General features: G+C 40.0%; 2 protein-coding genes across 2 annotated transcripts; both read right to left on the bottom strand.

Moving 5' to 3' along the window:
• Nucleotides 1-6490: 6490 nt before the first annotated feature.
• On the bottom strand, nt 6491-14030 carry spop (speckle type BTB/POZ protein). Its single transcript, XM_079576922.1, has 10 exons — nt 13920-14030; nt 12019-12219; nt 11804-11925; nt 11198-11349; nt 10982-11109; nt 10408-10585; nt 10232-10287; nt 9878-10000; nt 9070-9212; nt 6491-7986 (listed from the first exon to the last, which is right to left on the bottom strand). The coding sequence occupies exons 2-10, from the start codon at nt 12094-12096 to the stop codon at nt 7842-7844; spliced, it is 1125 nt and encodes a 374-aa protein (XP_079433048.1). The 5' UTR covers nt 12097-12219; nt 13920-14030; the 3' UTR covers nt 6491-7841.
• Nucleotides 14031-14409: 379 nt separating this feature from the next.
• cenpt (centromere protein T) lies at nt 14410-18887 on the bottom strand. The gene is made up of 13 exons (XM_079576853.1): nt 18623-18887; nt 17753-17870; nt 17534-17669; nt 17319-17409; nt 17105-17241; nt 16968-17025; nt 16731-16876; nt 15727-16620; nt 15250-15324; nt 15085-15184; nt 14843-15010; nt 14640-14744; nt 14410-14549 (listed from the first exon to the last, which is right to left on the bottom strand). Exons 1-13 carry the CDS (start codon nt 18706-18708, stop codon nt 14423-14425), a joined length of 2241 nt encoding a protein of 746 aa, XP_079432979.1. The 5' UTR covers nt 18709-18887; the 3' UTR covers nt 14410-14422.
• Between the last annotated feature and the right edge of the window lie 816 nt (nt 18888-19703).

The following is a 19703-nucleotide window of genomic DNA, read 5'->3' as shown; positions in this document are numbered from 1 at the left end:
TTACGGTCAAAAACAGTTCCACTGTGCAGTAGTGCAGGGCAGAAGTGGAACATACAGACCTCAATTGAGGCCCTGCCCCCGTGTGTGACAACCACTAACCACTAAACCACTGTTAGACTGGTATTTAGGACGACTACTAGTCTAATTCCCCCACTTTTTAAAATGGTAAATAGCAAATTGTGTCATTCTCTCACCTCTGGTCCCTGACCCACAATTTGGCAACCGCTGATTTAAAACTAACTGAAACCTGCACCTGACGGTTATTTCTGTCTGACCACTGAGAATTAGTCTGTGAGTCGCCCAACTCGTTATAGACTGTGCACATTCAGAGAACCAGAGTTACTGTATGTTACTGTGATCATGAGAACCCTGTGGATTCAACTCCACTTTTACACAAAAAGGCCACGGAGAACGGCTTTTTACTCTCGTCTACTCGCCAAACTACTGTCCTGATACTCTAGACTCACCAGACACAATAAGAAGAGAGTTTAAATGAGAGTGTGGCCATTGCAGCCTAGAGACCGCGCAGAGAAAACATGAGAGCAGCGCTCGGGACACGGGTGACGTGCAGCCGCGGAGGAGCAGGTCGGCGAAGCGAGCACCAGGAGACAGCCAGCCTAGCGGGGACACGAGCGGACGAGCACTCGCGCTTTGAAAGTGACGGGGGAAGGCGGTATGTCTCTCCTGCTCATTCACTTCAGCAGACTGCTCCATTTTGGTGTTATATGTGGCAAAAGTAGGCGGAGAGTGAGTACGCACTGGAAGAGCCTGTCCCCCTAACAACGTGTTGATTAATCAGTGAAAAAACACTGTTGTTTGACTGAGATGCGGGGCCCTTGCGGCTGCGGGGGCCCTACGCACCTTGCGTAGTTTGCGTATAGGAAGAACCGGCTCTGGTCACAGCCGAGACCCGTCTGTGCCTCTGCAGCAGGTCAAAAACGTAGGCCTAGGTGTTTACCCCGCGGCACCGCGTCTGAGGAAAAGCCTCTGAACTGAAGTGCCCTGACGCGCCGCCTGTGCCGAAATGGACGCGCGTCAGATGATGTGCCGCTGCGCTCTGGTGCGCGTTGGGCTTTTGGCAAGTCGTTCGAACGACATTGGCAACTCGTTCGAACGACATTGGCAACTCGTTAGAACGAGATGGCATTACGTTAGAACGAGTTGGTACTACGTTCGAACGAGAAAGCGCAGTCAAAAATGTTTCACTCACACTGGCAGCAATGAGTTTCCGTAGTGCCGCGGGGTAAACACATAGGCCTACGTTTTTGACCTGCTGCAGAGGCATAGACGGGTCTCGGCTGTGACAAACAGGGAGACCGCCGTACACTTTGTTTAAGGGGATGATAGAAGCAGCGGAGACAGAACCATCATCAGGGCTCAGGTGGAGCATGTTAAACTCGCCAGCCCCCATTAACCTGCAAAAGAGAGCCACGTTTTCTCTCTCTCTCTCTCTCTCTCTCGCAACACGGACATACGTGTCTTATTTTATTAATGATCAATGTATGAATTCCGCGTTTAAAGCACCACATGGTTTGAGGAAAAGCCTCTGAACTGAAGTGCCCTGACGCGCCGCCTGTGCCGAAATGGACGCGCGTCAGATGATGTGCCGCTGCGCTCTGGTGTGCGTTGGGCTTTTGGCAACTCGTTAGAACGACATTGGCAACTCGTTCGAACGACATTGGCAACTCGTTCGAACGACATTGGCAATTCGTTAGAACGAGATGGCATTTACGTTCGAACGAGATGGTATGACGTTCGAACGAGATGGCATTACGTTCGAACGAGATGGTATGACGTTCGAACGAGATGGTATGACGTTCGAACGAGATGGCATTACGTTCGAACGAGATGGCATTACGTTCGAACGAGAAAGCGCAGTCAAAAAAGTTTCACTCACTTTGGCAGCAATGAGTTTCCGTAGATAACCTTTGTCTACATCCCAGTAAAGTTTGTAAGGCAGGGATAAGGAGAAGTAGTAAAGACATATTTTTCACAAATCTTTGTATTATGGTGTGTGGCTTTAAATTTGTTGTTAATCTTACCTGTACATTCTGTACACTGTGAGTTGTGTTGAGTAGGTCTATGCTCTCTATTGTTTCATAGTTCATCAGCACAAAAGACATATTCCCGCCACTGATTAAAACAACTTGAAAGGTTGAGCCCTAGAAACAAGAAAGAAAGGAGAGTTGTAAATAAATACACTTCGCCTGTTTTGTATAGTTAGAATGAATATGTGACATACATCTCCTTTATAAGGATAGTATTGGACCCCATCCCATGTTGCAACAAACACCCAAGTGGCTTCAAAAGGGCTTTGTTGTAAGTATGGGAAGTATTCATTGATGTCTCTTGTTGCCTGCTCAAGGACACTGCCACTGATGTGTTGCTTGTATGTGACCTTCCCTTTTTGTCTGTTGTCCAAATCTGTCCAGAAAGGAGCTATAATGTCCTTGGGTCCATGCATTGGAAACTTCAGTGGAATATACCTTCCCCATGGTATTTCAAACGTCAGATGTCCATTTTGGTTGACCTGCAACATTTTGTTTTTTAATAGTGCTATTGTCAGTAAAATGTGTTCATTGCCTCATTATTTATATGAAAAATAGTTGTTGTATTAAACATGGGTCTCATACATAGACTTGGTGATATGTTCGTCCAAAATAGACAAAACCTTGTTCAAGGGTTATTAAAGGAGAACTTCCATCATCAGATGTAGGGGATGAAAAGCCATATTTGGGGTACAGAGGTGCTGGAGGGAACAATGACATTTAAAACACATATGAATTATTTACAAATACAGATGATTTCAGAAGTAAGAAAATATAATACATAAATCAAATCGTGATTGGATCCTTGCCAATTTGAAGAGATTGAATGTTCAATGTTTCTCTATTCAGTGCTGTTCTAGGCTAAACAAAGACACTTTTCCCACTCCTCTTATTGCTCATGTCATGCTCTGAGTGAGTGACACATTATTATAACCAACCACAGTGACATGTGAACTACTTTATTTTTACACTATACTTCACACATTGTACCTGCCAAATATAGTACAATGTAATGTGCTATGTAACAATCCGTGTTGGGGAATAACTAAATACATGTATTTAGAATTCATATTTAGAATACCCATTTTGAGTATTCTGGTTAAAAAGTTACACTTTCATTTGAGAGTATTTAGTTTTTAAATGCAGTAGTTTTTGTTTCATTACGCCTCACAATATAGTCCCCCTTTTTATCTGCTTATAAAATCGACATGCTACATTTCTGTGTAAATATACTTCGCATGAAAACACTTCACGTAACTTTATTTAAATAGGGAACACGTGGAAGAGCTTGGTAGCTTCTATCGTGAGCTTTTTTGGAGCTATATGACATGTGGGAGAGGCTGCGTATGTGCTCCGTTTGCCTGGCAGAGCGCACGGACAAAGACCAGACGGGGATATATTAACTCGACTAAGGTTAGGTAAGAACATATCTCAGTATGTAAAAACGGTGGCCTATTCCTTTAAGCTCATGACGGCACCCGGATTTCATTGGCAGTTGTGGCGAACAGGTCTGAGCCCATAGTACACATTAGGACATGGCTGGAACATGTATAGGGAGGAAAATACTTCATTTTAACATTTTTAAACTCTGTATAGTCTGTATAGTCCCAAGTACTCCATATTCAGTAACTAAAAACCATTTCAAAGTATTCTCCCCAACACTGGTAACAATGTGTAATATGAGTTACACTCCTCCGTCATCAAACTCGTTAACAATAACTCTAAATCAAACTCTTGAAAACTAACTCTAAATCAAACTCACGAAAAATAACTGTAAATCAGACATGAATGTAATAACCTGCTCCAGCCATTTGCACTACTGTATTGCACTATGTTCCAAACAATGGCAATAACTATTATTCTGATTCTGATTCTAATATGTATTTGTAGTTTGGAGGAACATAATGTAATAAGACATAAGACTCTTACCCCAACCGTAACCACTAACTCTAAGGGGCTTACGTAAATACATCATGTACCTCCAAAGTACTACTCACATTATTCCATTGTGTATGTACTATCTTGGTACAAGTTTTTACAGATTGTTACAAAGCAGATAACATTGTACTAAATTTTGTTAGGTACAATGTATCAAGATAGTGTAAAATGAAGTGTTACCTAATGAAATATTTAAGGTAGTATGCCTCATTTTAGTCCACAATAAAATGTGTTATAAATAAGATAAGATAAGCCTTAATTGATCTCATAATGGAGAAATTCACGTGTTAAATTCAGCTCTCAGAAACTCTCAGGGTGTGCAGAATACACAGGAGAGGTATACAATGACTACCAAAAACTTTAGGGGTAAAAAGTATAAACAAAAAGAAATGTATAAACATACTATAATAAAGAATTGCAGGCTCACAGTCATAAGAAATGAACAGTATAGTATAATAAGTACAGTATACCTTTACTCTGAGAAGTCACTAAGCCTGCAAAAAAAAAAGAAAACATTTTACATGTCACATCTAATGGAACCAATATATGTAAAAAAAAAAAAAAAAAAAAAAAAAAAAAAAAGGGTATCTCAAATTCACTTACCTAATAATCCCAGCAAAAGCATAACTGGTCCAGCACACATTTGTACTATTACAAGCAACGCAGCATATGTGTGCTCAAGGACCACGAATAACTTCTATACTTGTAAATATACCAGTAGTAATCTTCTTAGTGCTCTACCTCGTTTTCAGGAAAGCTTTTTATGGTGAATCCTGCTGATAATGGTTATTTACTGTGAGTGAGAAATATTGCTTCAATGCTTCCTGAAATAGGAAACGGTCATCTTTGTGATGAAGAATACATGGCTATCAGACTAAATCATCAAAGATAACACTGAAAGTGTCCCCAAGGTATTATGGCTGTTCTCATGACTAACTACAATGAAAACAACTAGTATCAGTGCAGTAAAAGAAAGGGTGGAATATTTTTTCTGGCCAACTAGAGCAAGAGAAGTAATGACACAAGCCCATCTATAGTTTCATTCAGGGCACTTCCTTTTTGTGCTGCCCCGAATCTGTTATGTTACTTGTTATTTAAACAATCATATCAGAAAAATAGAACAAATACAATGCTCAAATGTTTTAAATTTCAGTCTCAATGCCATTGCCTCTAGTATGTATTACGTATTTGGTTGGTTCAAATGCAAGATTTCTGGAAAAGTGACCACGTTTAGGGGATGAGAAATCTGATGCAAAGTCACTAGATAGGTTCAGGCCTGTGGCTGTGAAAGATGAGTTGTGGAAAAACAACTGTGGTCAAATTGAGAGCAATGGAGACCTGAAGTAATGTTGCCAGGTGAAAAGAGTAATGAACCCTTGACCTGGTGGCTTAATTATTGCTGCGACAAGTCAAGTCAAAAAGTCTGTTTGGGTTTGACAATTTCCTACTGAATCCATTAAGACTCAAGAACAAATCTCTAAGATTAACCTCTTAACCCCCACCTGAACCGAGCACACGTTCTCCTGTTTGGCATTAACCAAATGAAAAAGCAAGAACACTGTGACAAACACGTGTAAAAAAAAAAAAAAAAAGCCACAAAAGAGAAACAGACACTTGACAAACATGTGACAAAAAAATTCACCAAAAAGCAACAAAAACTGACGACAAAAACGATGAAAGAGCAGCAAAAAAGTGGCAAAAATGAGACGGAGAAAGAATGTGGAAAAAGGGACAACAACACAAAGAAAAAGATCTGTTTAGATCAGTTTTGTAGGTTTTAGCTTTTAAATGAGGCATTAGACTAGAGGCTATCAACTTTAAGATTTGGGTAAAGCCAAAACCGGAGTAAATGCACTTAGTTAATGCATTAAAACAAACAAGGTTAAAACAAACAAAAACATTTAAGATTTCATTTGGCCTATGTATTAATTATACATCATCTTATCTAAATAATAAATACTGTTTTGTAGATGTAGAGTTGGCCATGGGCGTGCTTAAAACTTAAAGGGGCTAGATGCAAGTTAGCCATTTTATACTCACTACTGCCACCTCAGGTCTTATGCGTAACTGCAGCTTCTATATTAAGCGCGTGCATGACGGCACTTCGGACCCGAATTAACACCTTTTTGAGTGACAGTGCAGGATTTTAGAGGCAGTTGTGGTGAACAGGTCTGAGCTCATTCTACACCTTAGAACATGTAGGGGGAGGAAAATACTTCATTTTAATATTTTTAAACTCTGTATAGTCCCTTTTTAGCCACAACATTGAAAACTGAATTCATAAAAGTTGAGGTTTACCAAATAATGCTGTTAAAAGTAACATAAGTTTATCGTAGTAATAATAATAATAATAAAAATACACAGCACCACATTATGGAAACAGCTTGACATTGGTAATGTTATAGAACTCTAAATGAAAATATATGTAGCCTACTGGCATCATTACTGACTGAATAAATCAAGACAGTTGATTGTTTCAATACAAAATAGCTGTAGTTTATTCTTTTGAGAACAAAATGGCAACAACTAAGCGTCTTCTCATAATGAGCGATATCTACAGGAAAGAAACAATGGTTCCTTAAATCAACAGTTTCTACCCAACAATAACTTCAAATGGATTTCATGTCTTTGCCTCTGTACAGTTTCACATTGTGCCTACTATGAACATTAAAACGTGTTCATTATCAGTTCCCGTCAGTCTTCATGCCTGTAAAGAAAACAAGATATGACCGGTTGAAAATACTTTTGTTTACACAACTTCAAAAATCACTTGTGTCTGTACAAATTTCTATGAACAAAATAAAGCTAAATTATATCAATGACACGTCTGAATGGAAAAAAAAAGAAATCGGCCATAGAATAAGGTTAAAGTGACTTGTAAAATCAACGGAATTTTCAATCCATTTGTGTACACCTATTGATACCTTGGACTTTTCTTTCTATCGAGGGCTACGGAGAAAAACCCAGACACAAAATACATATCCTCAACAGTCATCCAGTTGTGCGTTGCTCTCATCTGTAATTATCCGAATGGTTTAAAAAGTGAAGCAGTTGATGCAAAGTTCAGTAGACGGAGTGCACACATAGGCTTGATGGAACATTTTAAAGGGAACTTGTTATTGGTCATTGATCTAGTGTTAAGTCCATGGAGCTGTGCTTGAACATTTCTGACTGCTGGTAGGGGTTGATTAATGAGTGACCTGTAACTTTAGTGCAAGGTTTCCCAATTATCCTCAGGAAAAGGAATTGAATAATTTTGTCCCTTGTATTTTTATTGACCATAGCCCTTGGTTGTCTTCAGCGGGGGGGGGGCTTCGAGTCCCACATTGCTCCAAATTGACAACAGTTCTTTCTTTTCCAACAATACATTGCACAGTAAGAGCAGAAGCCTTGCCATGAAAAGGACTTGATTAATCCACGCTCGCCACCAGAGGTCACCATTTACAACAGTTGGCCCCCAATGAAACCTGGTGTGTCCTGTTCATCCTCCTCCGAATCCCAGACAGGAACTACCATAGTATACCATAGGATTCAGGTCGAGTCTTTAAACATGTAAAATAGCACAATGTCAGACCTCACGAAGCAACAGCCGAGGAGTGAGGGGGAGGGTGTTTTTTGTCAACAACAAACATCCACACGCCCGTACTGTTCCTTTTTCTCCATTTCCTCCTCGTCCTTTTCCCCGCGCCTTCAGAGGAGACTAAATACAGCAGATTTGGGGCGGGACAGAAGGGGAGTTCGATGACAGGCTGTAGGTAGTGTAGAAGGTAACAACAAGGGCAGAGGTTATCCCTGTGTGTTGGAGGGGGGTCTATGTATGTGCATGGGTGTCGAAGCCAGGTCGCGGGGGGGCGGTTACGACTGTTTGAGCCGCTTTCGAGGGGGTCCCAGAAAGGGGCATTGAGCAGAAGCAAGTGAGCGGTAGGCTTCAGCAACAAGATGAGGATGGGACGCTACCATGGACTTCCATCCTGCAGTTTCCATCACCTCGGCAGCATGGCTAAATGGGACAAGAAAAGTATTATTTATTATAATGGCAAAATGCAGTAACTCTATTATTAATACCATATTGATAATATGTTCTGTTTATTGTGCTTCTAATGAAAAATCACATCTCACTCGTGCATCAAAAATATTAATTTACTGATATGGTGATCAAGACACATTTTGAATACACTGTGCTTGTATTTTATTTAATACAAGCACATTTATTTTAGGGGGGGGGGGAATAATCAGTATATATGATCTCACTTATTATTACAAGTCAAATCAAATCAAATCAAATCAAATCAAATCAAATCAAATCAACAGAAGTCAATAAAATTATGTCATGCATAATTTTGACCAGCAAACATGCTGTTGGGCACCTCAATATACTACACATTTTTTAGTTTATAAATCTGTATAACTTTGAATTAGAATGTTTGGAAGAGAACAGGGACTGCTCTCTTAGCATCTTGTTTCTTTTGTGTGGTTTCCCTCTGCTGGCAGCATGGGGAATTAACCATGGTAAAAACAAAATACATGACACCATTTTGAGCCAACAGTTACTAGCAAATTGATTTTGCATACGTTTTCCCCCTGTGTCCAAAATGATGCAATAATACAGTGGGAGGAAAACCCATGTGAACCCTTTGGAATGACAGTGTCTGCTTAAACTAATACCAACATTTTTATTGGTCATAACACAACACAATTCTTAACTGGTGTGTGTGTTTTTTGTGGCAAGGGCAGCTTTAAGCCACACCTCAGTGATTGGACTTCAGGTTGGCTCACACCTGACTCTGAATGTCTGCATACATTTGTCTAATTAGCTCTTGGAGGTGTACTCACTTATTCATCCCTGTCCTGTGAATGTTAACATGTTATGACCAATAAAATATGATAACTTGTAATTGTTTGGGTGGTATTAGTTAAAGTAGACCCTGTTTACTCATTCTTGTGATTTTAATCAATATCAGACCACATTTTATGACCAATATAGGAAGAAATAGAAGAAAATCCAAACGGTTCACATACTTTTTACTCCCACTGTAACTAGAGAGCAGAGGCAAAATTCAAAACTATACGTGTGTGTACTCACTAGTTGATGAAGTCCACAGCTTGTGTTTTGAGTTGGTCAGCGCTGTGCAGGTCAGCCAAGATCAGGATTTCTGCCGCGTTTTCCACCGAGAGACTGGTGCATAGAGCGTCCTCACACATGACCTTCAGTCTCTCCAGAGCGTACTGACAAACACACAAAACACAATTAAGCATGTTTAACTGCCATCACATTATTCAATATATATCTTAGTCGCACGCACAGAAGTAAACATCAACAAGACTGACATTTGGAGTCATACAGCAGTGAATCACGACAAACCCAACAGTTTCTAAACAAAACATAACAACAACAACAACAACAAAAACTAGGATTGTGTAGTTTTGGCCCATCTCATTTATCGGCATGTTGACTTTTAACGGCTGGCACGGTGGTGCAGCGGTTAGCGCCTGTGCTTCACAGCAAGAAGGCCCCGGGTTCGATTCCCACCTGGACGGGGCCTTTGTGTGGAGTTTATATGTTCTTCCAATGTTTGTGCTGGTTTACTCCGGTTTCCCCTACCACTAACACATGCAATACAATAGGTCATATACGTGTACAGCCAATCCTGTGGCAGTAATGGCTCATTGTTTGGACCAAGTTTCGACTTAGGAGAAATATAAAGTGTTAAATGGCTCTGGAGCAAAAATCATGAATTTGTTGTTTAAGAATAATTCAATCAAAACTCAAGATCAGTGATTTACTTTTACCATATCGCCCAACGCAACTGAAAACCAATCAAACTAAACAAAAAGTAATATCTTTCCTGTGAACACATGATTTCATAAATATATTTAGATGACTAGTGTACCTTGTCGGCTGCAGCAAGTAAATCGTCCGCCATTTTGTCCAGGTTTGGAGCCTTGTCTGTGTAAATGAAGCACATCATCTCTTTGAAGACCTCTGGCTCCACATCATTGATTTCCACACGGTTCTAAGAGACCAAAATGAGCTGTTTGAGTGCAACACATGGGAATCTATCGAAATATAGTCAAGATAATTTGCTATTCAGTTCAACTATATACATCTATATATCAAATTAGAAGTTCAAATGTTTGTTTTTTTAACATATTTTTTACAATATATATATGTCTTGATCTACAAAATAAAAGCACACACTTTAAACTGTAGAAAAGTCTCAGAAACAAAGGATTTAAGCCTGTACCTTCTTGCTCTCTTCCATCTCGTGTTCAAACATGGCACTGAACACTGGCGAACGAGCTGAAAAACAGCATGTTGTTTAAACTCAGCATTGTGTATTGTATAATCCAAATATTTCAAGCTGGAGGGACAAAACCATAAAGCAATTGCATACGGGGTGTGTTGTGCTCATGCCTCTACCTGCTAAAATGGCTTTGTGGGCCTGAAACTCCTGTCCAGCCACGCACAGGGAGCAGTCGGTGAAGCGCGAGTTTTCCCACAGGCCTCCCAGCTCATCTGCTAACCGGCAGTCAGGCACCTTCACCATGTTCATAGTGTTCTGGCCTGAAATGTTGACCGAGTCCTGGACCACACTCACCTGGAATGACAGACAGCCTTCACAGTTTTGTATGACGAGGTATGTGGAAATAATGCCCTCTAGTATTGGTCGCATAACTCACTAAACAACTTACTACAGTAAAGTTCAACCCCCTTTTAAAACAGCTACACACTAAAATCTTAAACATTTTAGTTTTAGTCATAATGTTTTGACAGGGATTATAACAAAAAAAATAAGAAAACAAAAATGCTGTAATACAAAAGACCCAATACAAATAGTTTAGATCCATCCATTTTTCATTCATATCCACTTGTGGTAAATGATCGATCATATTATGCAAAGGGACACAACTTTCTATAAAAGCCTGTGTACGATTAAGAGTATTAAGTATCAACCTTAATCATGTGTGTGTAATAGTATAATTAAAAGTCATACCTCACAGAAAAGAGTCAGTTTGTCATCAGGTAAAAGCCCATTGGCCTCATCGAGCAGAAAGTCTCTTCGAATGAATTTCTTAAAACCCCAGTCTTTCCCTTGAACAAACCGATATGCCCTCTGGCTTTCTGCATGAGACAAACATGACATACATGTAAATTAATAACTTGGTGAAAACATTCAGCCTTCTTTAATTGTGTGGGGAGTGTAACTTACCCATTGCTTTGGTCTCCTCTCCTTTTGCGTTTAAAATGGAAAACTTGAACTTGGCGCGAACCTCGGCCTTGGGGCAGCTGACCAGCAGCAGATACAGAGAAAGGTAGTCTTTACTTTCCTCATCCAGGCCTTTTGGATTCACTCGCAAACACCTGACGATAAAAGAAAGGGTTACTGGATCTACAGATTACGACAGACCAAAATTCAAGGAACAAACTGCATTGTTGATGACAAATCTGTCCAAGGCTCTTCCTCAATATACATCTTCCACTTTGCTCGCTCCGTGGCTGATATTGTCATAAATATTTTTTATTTTATTTTACTGACCTTTATTCAACCAGGATAGTCCCACTGAGGACTCCTTTTCAGGGGAGTCCTGGCCCCAGAGGGGAATCTATTGTACATATTTTTAGTGGTAGGGAAAAGTGGAGTACCAGGAGGAAACCTACGCAGGCACGGGGAGAACATGCAAACTCCACACAGAAAGGCCCTGTCCAGGTGGGAATCGAACCCGGGACCTTCCTGCTGTGAGAAGTGAGCGCTAACCGCTGCGCCACCGTGCCGCCCTGAAACTAACAAATACATATGCCGTTTCATCCAACCCACCATTTCAGCTTGTCATTGGCCCCAGAGGAGAAGGTAGAGCTCTTGATGACCTCCCCCATCTCCTCACGACAGAAGCTGAAGTTGTTTATGGTCCACATGTATGAGAACTTCACCACTTTTATCTGGACAGAGATAAGTCAAACACACTTTCTTCTAAATGCATATTCAACAACCACATTCATAATACTAGCTTTAACAAAATCTTAATTGTTTACCTGAGTATAACACCAGCTTTCAGCCACTGGCCCGCTGGACATTTCCGCAGGGGGAGGGGGACTCGGGACTCTTGACATTGCCAGCGTGACAGGTGTCCGGGGCAACAAGGTTAGAAAGAAAAACTGCCTCTCCACTGTGCACTCAGTGCTCAGCCTCTACAATTATCTGCATCTGCTCAAGCCCTGGAAGCACTTTGCCCCCTAGAAGAAAAAAATCACAACACAAAGCTTTTAAGTGTCATCTTTCACACAAAAAACAGTTGTGCAGATAATCTCAAAGCAAAAGGAGAAATTAACAATGTTTACTAGTGGCAACCTCAAAGGTGTCCTGACCCTGAAGTCACAAACTGTGCTAGTTTTGGTCCAGGTTCAGTACAAAACAAAATAAAACAAATAACAAAAAGAGAAACTATATGTTACAATTTTGGTAGCTGGACTGTAGATTGCACGTTGGAAAAGTTAAGTGTCACGGAGGTTAAAGAGAAATGGAAAAGTATGACATCAATTGTCATCAAAGCCGAGACGACGAAGCAAAAACACTTGGACGACTTATACTACACTGATAAAATGCTACATTTATCGCATTAACTTTTCTCAGATCCATAATTCTCTCAACAAACCAGGCAATATGCTCGATCAGTCTTTCAAAAAACTCAAACCTCTGTTGTTTGGCAAAAATGGAGATACAAAAATACTTCAAAAGTTCCAAGTGACAATTTCCAAAGATGTGAGAAATGCAACAATAATCCAGACAGTAAAGACAAGCGATGGCCTTATGTGACCGTAAATGTAGATTTTTCTAAAGTGATTGGATCCACTTCCCTTGCTCTCATATATGGTTTTGCGCAAAACCACAAACATTTTGAGGAAGTTTTAATGAAGGGGAAAACTCCAGCACTATGGTTTCAATTCCTGCTAGTAGCTAACTTCAGCAGGATCCAGACAGGGTTTGCACAAAGTTCAGCTAGGGACAGATACAATAGTTAGCCAGTTTTGAAACTTACACTATAAAATATGATGGTAGAAATGATGACTTGAAGTACACTTTTGGTTGGGTTTGTAAACAGCTAAATGTATTGTAAATCTTTATTTTATTGTTTTTTTTTTACTGATTACCCATAAAATAAAATCACGTGCACACAATGACATTTCACCAATCACCTAAAAGTACTAACTTCAAAAACAAAGGGCTGTGGACAACCATAAGCCAAATTTAAGGGGAATTGTGAAGTGAAATTCAAAGTAAGTCAAATGGCATGGGGAGAAAGGCCCACTTCCTCACGTCTCAATAGAGAGTGGTCAATTATCAAGCCATTTAAAAAAAAAAAAAAACGAGAGAAGAGCTGCGTAAGGAAACCATGAGGCCACATCATGAGAAAAAGGTTTCATAGTATAAATGTACATCAAATCTTGTGAGGGGGGAAAAAAGCGCAACAGATATACATTAACATTACACTCATCACATTAGTACTGCGGCTTTCCACGTGGAATAAGCGCCATAGATTGTCAAATATAACTACAGGATAACTCACAGATGCATCATAAACTTGACATTTTAATATGTTCAAGGGTTTAGGTAAACAACTAATAACTTACAGCTGCAATTGAAGAAGACTATGACTACAGATAACGGAAATATAACTAAAAATAGCAAATTGATAAGGGTTACTAGGTTTCTTTTCTAAATGTGCAAAGTGATCTGGACTTGAGCTTTAAAATTTGTATGGCAAGGCTAACTCGACCTAGCTCGGACGGAACCAGCTTGTTGAAGCTATATTATCTAACAAAAAAGCGAGAAAATGTCGTACAGCTGCCCAAATCTATCGGACACTTATCCAATCATGGAACTATTTTCAGTCTTTTCTATTTTTATTGCGTTGCCAGATTACAGACAGACTCACCTTATTAATCGGTACAAGATAAAATACTAATACGGGATCTTGTGTTGTTGTTAGCTATCAGCTAGCATTAGTGGTAAGAAGAAAAGGAAGATTTGGAGCGCAGACATTTGAAGCGCCACCTGCTGCTTCGGAGGAGCAACGCAGCTACATCTCAACGGCGATCACTGCTTATAATAAAATAAATATCAGGGAGAGTTATTTTCTCATCGTTTATTTCACCAGATAATAAAATTACAATTTACAGATATCAAAGTATATAACAAAACTCAATTCTACAATTTTCACTTCTGATGTAGCAATTTCGTGTTGTGTTCAATACTGCCATCCAGAAATACTCGCTGATCTTTTTTGCTATAGGTACTTCAATTGAATAAATGCAGACTTTACAACATGAGATGTAATTTTAATTTTTCAATCTGTACAAGTCAAAAACAAAAAGACAGACACAAAAAGACAGTTTGAAAAGTGACAAAGGTGACAGTTTGACAGGTTTTACATCAATTTCATCTTTTTTGGGGGAAAACGACATTCCCACTTGTTGCAATTGGAATCAAGAGCTTGCGCTGATCCATCCGAAGATATTTTTCAATGAGAGCCTCCACTGGTACTTTATCATTAACATGGCCTTGTCTAAAAAAACAAAACAAAAAACAATGGTAAGATTAAAGACCATGATATTAACTAGTCCTACAGGTAGAAAATGCTTTGCATCATACAAACCTTCTTAATAAAAGTTCACAATCCGCAACATCTATTGTTGACCTCCTTGCATGTTGAGCATATGCCTCCAAGTCCTTTGCGAGACGGTCAAAAAACTTGTCCATTCTGTCAAACAATAATCAGAAAATAATTATATTCATTGAGAAGTGACTTAAAAAACACTCCTCTCCAAAATACACAGTAATCTAAATTTAAATACTTACATATCTTTCAGGACGGGATAGACATCTGGGGAGACCTTTGCTTTGGCAAAATGCTTAAACACATTCATAAGGTAGCTTTTGGGAAGGCCTGGATCACTCTTCTGCGACCTAGATTTCCTCTGTGCCTTTAGTCTAGGTTTTGCTCCTGGTGCACTGGGGCCGGCATCGCTGGAAGCGTAATTTAAAAGGGTGTGAACAATCGGGTGCACAACAATGTAAGTTTATGGTACTAAATTGTTTACCTGGGCTGACTTTTCTTAGGAGCAAAAGGTGAGGCTTGTGGATCCAAATTGAAGAAATGTCTCTTCTCTTTGACAAATGCAGGGGTCTTAAGAGGAATTTCTGTTGAAAGAAATAGATTAATATCCAAATTAATTTAAATAAAACTAAACTTAACTTAAAGGTACCCTCATCCTCTTCTTCCTCCTCGTATTCTTCCACAGATTGTTCCATCTGATCGACATCGTCAGGTGAATCATTTTCTTGAAATGCATTTTCCTTATTTGCGCTGTTGTCTGCTTCTACTTCAGCATCATCTTTGAAGGTTGGAGATGCCGGCATGTAATCAGAATATCCTGTATTTAAAAATTAATTGATAATTGGAGAACGCATTTGTTGCTGAAGCAAAGATTTCTGATCCCACTTACCAGGTTCAGCGCTGTCTGGTAAATCAGCCTCAGTACTTTGAATGGGCATAATCAGTTCTTCCTCTGGACATTGAGCCCTTTGAGTGACGTGTTCAGAGTCATCAAGATTTTGTTCTTTTTCATCCTCCTGTGAATCCCTCACAACATCCTCAGCCTCATCGCCCTCTGCTTCTTCTTGAAAGTCCTCTACCCCATCTTCGACAGCTTCCACCTGCTCCTCCTCCTCTCCCATATCACCCACTTCTGCCTCCTCTTCATCCCCCTCTCCCTCCTCCTGACTTTCCTTGACGCTATCTTCAGCCGCTACCACCGGCTCCTCGTCCTCCTCCCCCATATCACTCACTTCCTCCTCCTCTTCATCCCCCTCTCCCTCCTCGTGACTTTCCTCGACACCATCTTCAACCGCTTCCACCTTCTCCTCCGACTCTTCATCCCTCTCTTCCTCCTCCGCATCTTCACTTCCTTCCACCTCTTCATCATTAGTTTGGGAATCAGTCCCTTCCTCCTCAGGTCTCAAATGTGAAGGATCTTCCACGTGACTTTGCTGTTCCACGACAGGTTCCTGCTCGGACTCTGACTCTGCATCATCATCCTTCTCACCTTCATATTCATTTAGAGAGCCAGCTTCATCCTCGTGTTCAGCCGAAGTCCCTGTTCCAGCGTCGTCTTCTGTTTGAGGAGCAGCTTCTCCCAGTTTTGATTGATTTTCACGGTTTCTTGACTCAGTTGGATCATCCATATCAAAAGTGCGGTTTGCTACATTTTTCTCAGGCTCAGATCGGGATGTGGCGGCAACATTTCCCTCCGCACCTTCATTCAAGTCAGGATGATTTAACAGTGACCGACTTCTGTCCTGGTCTTGTTCCATTGGAAATAAATAGGGCTGTTCATTAACATTCAGTTTCTCCGTCATGTCTCTCTGAATCTGAGACGCCATGACAGTGGGTTTATCTTGTGTTGCAAGGGTGGAAACATTTGACGCAGTGGCATCTGCTTTAGCATAGAGTGCAGTGTTACAGCTGACAATATCCATGGAGAGATCAGGCTCGCTGAGTTTGCTTAGCCCTAAAGTGAAGCCTTCAGAGTAGGCAGTGTCACCAAGCGCTTGGCCAGGGGCTAAACTGCTTTGTCCTAAAACGAAGAGAAAAGGAGACAGAGTAAAATAAGCCCTAAATCATATTGCGTATATACTGACTATTGTATAGGCTATTCAAGATACAAAAATAATATATTTTACAAACCATGGTAGTTTCCCTGTTCTCTTTTATCTATGGCAGCTCCAAAGTCTTCCACTGAAACCTTTCTACCATAAGAGCCTTTTCTCTGCAAGGCTTTCCTCTCTGTTCTAACATCATTAAATGGCGTCTTGAGACTGAGGGACGAGGAGCTTCAACAAAATAGAGAAGAACAGTAGTACAACAAAAACATCCTGCAGCAGTAGCAGTTTGCCATATGGTGTCAATTAATTGGAACATTACCCTGATAAAGATAATAATGAAGGATCAACCAATGATTCTTCTGCTTCTACTGCTTCATCTACGGAGAAAATTACACAAAATGAAATTTTATGGTGTTTATGGTGTTCAATCAAGTGGTAACAAATTGCCTTCCTTACCATTTCCGTCTCTGAGGCGTTTTTCAAAAGCAGTTACATTAAGGCTACGATGTTGCCTTTTCCGATTTAGTCTTTTTACTGTCATTTCAATGTTGCCAATAGTCAAATCAGGAAGATCAAGCCCTGAAACCTCAATACTAAAACAGAATGTAATTTTTTCTTTTTTCTTTACATTTTTTTTTGGACTATAATCATTTAATTTCAATGCAATTACCTCGGACGTCTGCTGTGTTGAGAGGAGTCAGGAGAAGGTTGGGGCTGCTGCAGCACAACCTTCTTACTAATCACAGGGGATTTAACTGGCTCTGAAAAAAAGAAAACCCAATTATGAGTAATATATATCATTATATTATAATTACATTTTACTCTACACAATAACGAGTAAGATAGAAAACAAGAGGAAGCCAGGCCTGCCTCCCATTCTCAAACCTGTGAGCAGGATGTTCTTGAGTATTTGCCGTGGAGTATCTCCATCATCAAACAGCATTGAGGTTGGACCAGGTGTATGTTTTAACACAGTTGATGCAGTTCTTCTCTTATTGGGAAATGTCTTGCTGGATATGCTCTAAAACACACACATCATTAATAACACAAATACCCAATCTATTACAACTTGTTTTTTTTAGAGTTAATTATTTCTCTACTTACCTCTCGAATTTTATGTTTTAAACTTCGCCTGAGCATCAACTGTGGGGTCTGTGCACTGGGATTATTTTGGTTCAGTCGACTGCTTCGACGAGTGCCACTGCTAACTTTAGCTGCAGCACTACAACATACAAGGCAAGACTTTTGTTTACGCAAGTCAATAAACAATACAGAATAAAGTTGCCGTGTCTGAAGTGTAGTCTTTTTTTCTTTAGACCAGGGGTAGGCAACGTCAGGCCTGGGGGCCATATCCGGCCCTCCAGCACAAATCCTCTGGCCCCCAAGAGGATTTTGAGAAGTATTAATATGCAAATAAGAGATCACATACATGTTAAAGTGCTCTTAAAATGTGAGAAATAGTGTCAGTATTTTAAAAATGTCCTGTCAGAACATCCCTGCTTGGTCATATATCATGATAAGCGGTGAATCTCTACTGGTGGGTCCAAAAGTGGGTCACGAGTGTATAGGGAACTTTTATTCAATATTTTCCATATGAAACTGCACAGAAACACTAACTGTGTCTGTTAAAATGAATGTTCTTGGGTTGTTTTGATCATAATTTCAGTCTTAAAGGGATATCTACTGCGTGTTCAACAAAAACTGGTGTGGAAAATACAATATTTTACACGGTATATGACAAATGACAGTGTTATTTGGGGTAATGGTGGGTCCTAAACATTGGCATTTAAAGAAAATAGTTCTTTACTTTAGGCTATGTTGAGGTTCGGCCCTTCACGACGCAAACTTGCATACCCCTGCTTTAGACTGTCAAATAATTTCACAGTATACGAGTCGTTCAGCAGAGAGCCAGTGAAGCCAGCGTTTCCGTCTCGGAGCAGTAAAAGGTGCATAACTTTGATCCTGAAGTGTTACCTGCGAGTGAGAGGGGTTCTGGGAGGCTCAGCACTTAGGATGTGTTTCACCAGGACCCGAGCGGACAAATCTTCTGTGGTATCCATTTGGAAATGCTAACCTTAGGTCAGCTGTTAGCTAGGACGACTGGTGTGTCTTACAACAATATCCACATAAGACAATAAATAATCAAAGGCAAGTCAAGACGGTAACGTGCACAGGGAGTTTGATCCCAAAATGCAAGAATCGCCGTGAAAAAGCTCAATGTTTTTGCAACGAACCCTGTCCCGCGTTATTTTGAAGTTTACCAAGGAAGTCTCGCGATAGTTCTTCTTCTTCAATTTAACAGCTGACCTGAAGGAGACACTGCCATCTGCTGGCTGTAATGTGACAATGAAAACATAGATTTATTTTACACATTGTAAATCCTGTTTTACACATTGTAAATCCTGATATAAAGCATTATGGATGAACAAAGACTTCCTGAGTCTTGGGTGGCACAACGGTACGTGCTCATGCTTCACAGTTAGAAGGTCCCTGGATTGATCCCCAGGTAGTTGGAGGGGCCCATGGTGCAGATTGGCAGCCTTGCTTCCGTGAGACTACCCCAGGGCAGCTGTGGCTACTAACGTGGCTTATCACCACCAAGTATGGAGTGAATGAATAACGCACAAAATTGTAAAGCATCTTTGAACATCTGGGAAAGCACTATATAAGACTAATGCATTATTGACTGAATCCTCACATTGAAGTGGAGCAGAGATTTACAATTGAGGTGACTAGTTTATAGACTAGCTTATTTTTGGCAAATACATTTATTGAATAAACTATGCAAAGAAAAAGAAATGTTTCCTCATAATCTGAATCCACAAATAGATCATGTTTATGAAAAATTTACTATAAGTCTTATTTACCTTACCTTGTAGTTGACAGAAAGTTGAAATGAATTACACACCTTTTTTTTTATCAATAGTACTTATTTAGTTAAACCATTTATTTACTTTGAATACAATTTACAATAAAATCCATTAATATACTACAAGACAGGCTGATGCCTGTTTTTGTATGCTAATGAAACACATAGTCAGCTGATGTAAAATGG

The sequence above is a fragment of the Gobius niger genome (genome assembly GCF_951799975.1).
Source record: "Gobius niger genome assembly, chromosome: 19".
NCBI lineage: Eukaryota > Metazoa > Chordata > Actinopteri > Gobiiformes > Gobiidae > Gobius > Gobius niger.
Note: the sequence above shows the minus strand (reverse complement) of the source record. Positions and strands in the feature narration are given on the sequence as shown.